This window comes from Wasmannia auropunctata, unplaced genomic scaffold (genome assembly GCF_000956235.1).
Source record: "Wasmannia auropunctata unplaced genomic scaffold, wasmannia.A_1.0 LD336022.1, whole genome shotgun sequence".
Taxonomy (NCBI): Eukaryota; Metazoa; Arthropoda; class Insecta; order Hymenoptera; family Formicidae; genus Wasmannia; species Wasmannia auropunctata.
Genome location: NW_012026868.1, coordinates 754,680 through 757,147, shown reverse-complemented (window position 1 = coordinate 757,147; position 2,468 = coordinate 754,680). Strand labels below are relative to the sequence as shown.

At 28.5% G+C, this 2,468-nt stretch overlaps 1 protein-coding gene across 1 annotated transcript; it reads left to right on the top strand.

The window, feature by feature from the left end:
* The first annotated feature begins 6 nt into the window (after nt 1-6).
* LOC105453078 lies at nt 7-1,212 on the top strand. Its single transcript, XM_011694780.1, has 2 exons — nt 7-77; nt 418-1,212. The coding sequence occupies exons 1-2, from the start codon at nt 11-13 to the stop codon at nt 660-662; spliced, it is 312 nt and encodes a 103-aa protein (XP_011693082.1). The 5' UTR covers nt 7-10; the 3' UTR covers nt 663-1,212.
* The last annotated feature ends 1,256 nt before the right edge of the window (nt 1,213-2,468 follow it).

Below are 2,468 nucleotides of genomic sequence, written 5' to 3'. Positions count from 1 at the left end.
GTAGAGGGCCATGGTTATCAAATGCAATTCGCAGAGGGAAAGAGTTCAAGAACATTCACAAGTTAAACGAGTTGAAGGTAAACATTTCAGTGATGATGATTAAAGATAGAGGTAAATAGGCTTGAATTGTAAACACTAAAGTAAATGATGAAATTCATTTACAACAATAATCAGTCATTGACTAATTAGTTTTATTATTGCTTGATAGATTTCTGTTTAAAATGACACCGTTAAATGTTGCTAATGTAATAAATATGCTAGCAAAAACCTTTTAAATTGTAAATATAACACCGACACCTACAATACCTTTGGAAATCGAAGTCCATAATGAAATTGTTAATATTTTAAATAGTTTTCAAAATACTCGTTCGGTATTGTTATTGGAACATCATTAACGTGATTTTAACGATCCAACAGGACCACATGAACCACAAATTGTAGAATATATTGCGGATGTAGAAATAGAAGAAGATAATTTTGAACCTGAAAAATGCATGGTTGATAATGAAGGAGGGATCACGGTCGATTTCAGTTATAAAAGAAAGCTGCAGAGTTTTGGAAAATCGAAAAAAAGGCCAGTCTACCTTTATCTAGTGTACAGTCACGTTTTCGCAAGGTTAAATCTATACACCAGCTATAATACAAGTGGGAGACGAGTGTAAAGAGAGGTGGAACAAATACAGATAAACTTGCATTTATTACGCAATATATGTTCAGCAAAAGTTTGAAGAAGTTTGTGATAGAAGGTTTGTCATTCATGACATGAATTTAAGATTTTGGGCCTTACAGGCAAAAGATCAAGTGGACCTACCCGAATTTTTTATTTAAACGAATAAGTTTTAAATCTGATCTCAGATTCGTAATCAGTAATTTTAAAAATTCCTATATTCTGCATTAAATTTTACTTTTTATACATTATTATTTTATTTATACATATGAGGATAAAAAAATAAAAGGATAGTAACTGTCTTTAAAATGGCTTTAAGATATGGCCGATATGGATAAGATATTATATTTTTGTAGTTCCACATTTGTGACAAAGAAAGAAATCGTGTTCTCACTTAAATAAGTTTATTGTTAGTTGCAACGATTCAGTTAGATATATAATAAATCACTTTTAATCGATCATAGAGAATTTTGATACAATGGATGATAATATAGCATACACAGTACTATTTACAAATTTTGTATTAGATAAATATATATTATATATTAATATATTTAATCACAAAAAGTATCTCTTTATCTTACAATTAGACTATTATTTCTACATTATATGTATAACACTAACAATGTTAAATTATAATATCTGAGATTATATTAGATAAGATAAAAACAACGAAAGAAACGCAGTTAAAATCTATTTATTATTTACTTGTTTCACTTATTTACATAATAAATTGCTTAAGCAAGTACATATCTGTGTAATCACATGCCGCACATATTATATTATTTAATTATTTGAAATAAAATTAATATTATTTAATTAAAATTAGTTGCATGTTTCATATATTATTTCTTGTTAGGTGTTACTTTTTATTTATATTTTAGCAAAAATATTTTACTAAAATTTTTTATGTGTTTTTAATGTTACAAATAGCCATTAGTCTGTCACGTTATAGAATACATGTAAATCTTCTTTAACGCTTTTATTCTGCTATTATTTTGTATGCTATTATTTGGTTTCTTCTGAAAAGTATTCACATCAATTTTCTATATCTTTTTATTAAAACAATGTGTAATATTATGTTTAATTGCTGGAGGCATCGAAAGTTGGTCTCAAGTCGAACGATCCACGAAAATATCGCTAACAGCACATCATTTAAAACTTATAAAGTATAGTACTCAAATAATTAATAAGCGTTACAATATATATCAGGTCCTTATTTAAAATTTTCAATAAATTGCAAATGAATATCACACAAGAGAACAGAAATAATAATTAACACACTGACCTGTAAGTTACTCGCTTTGGATTTAAAACGGCACTTATTTCACTTAAATGTTCACTTTACTGCGTCGTAAAGCCAACTGAGAATAAAATGACGAGTCTACGACGTCTATGCATAATTTCAATCTCACATAACGACCATCATGAAACCTTAGTCATCATCATTTATACCGGACTTGCTGATTTAATTTGACCTTGAATAACTGAGAGACTTGTAATATGAAACTCATCCTGATTTATCTTTCAATGAAGCAAACATTAACCTAATCGAGATAACAGAGCAATGATAAGATGACAGTCTGGTACGAATATGAAAGTACTGTAAATGCGATTAGTAGCTGAATATGCCTTCATCGGCCGATGAGAAAAAGGCTTCATTAAGAAGATAAAGTTAAGGAAAATTATAATAATAGATTGTATATACAGTGCATAATAAATTGCAATTGCGGAATATAAAACAGATCTGTCCAATACTTTTCTCGTGAGCTAAAGGCTTCTACTTCTCTGTTGTCTCATT

Coding starts and splice junctions, on each gene's coding strand:
- LOC105453078 (XM_011694780.1), top strand. CDS start 11: ATGGTTATCAAATGCAATTCGCAGAGGGAAAGAGTTCAAGAACATTCA. Junction 78..417: donor ACAAGTTAAACGAGTTGAAG/GTAAACATTTCA, acceptor ACGATCCAACAG/GACCACATGAACCACAAATT.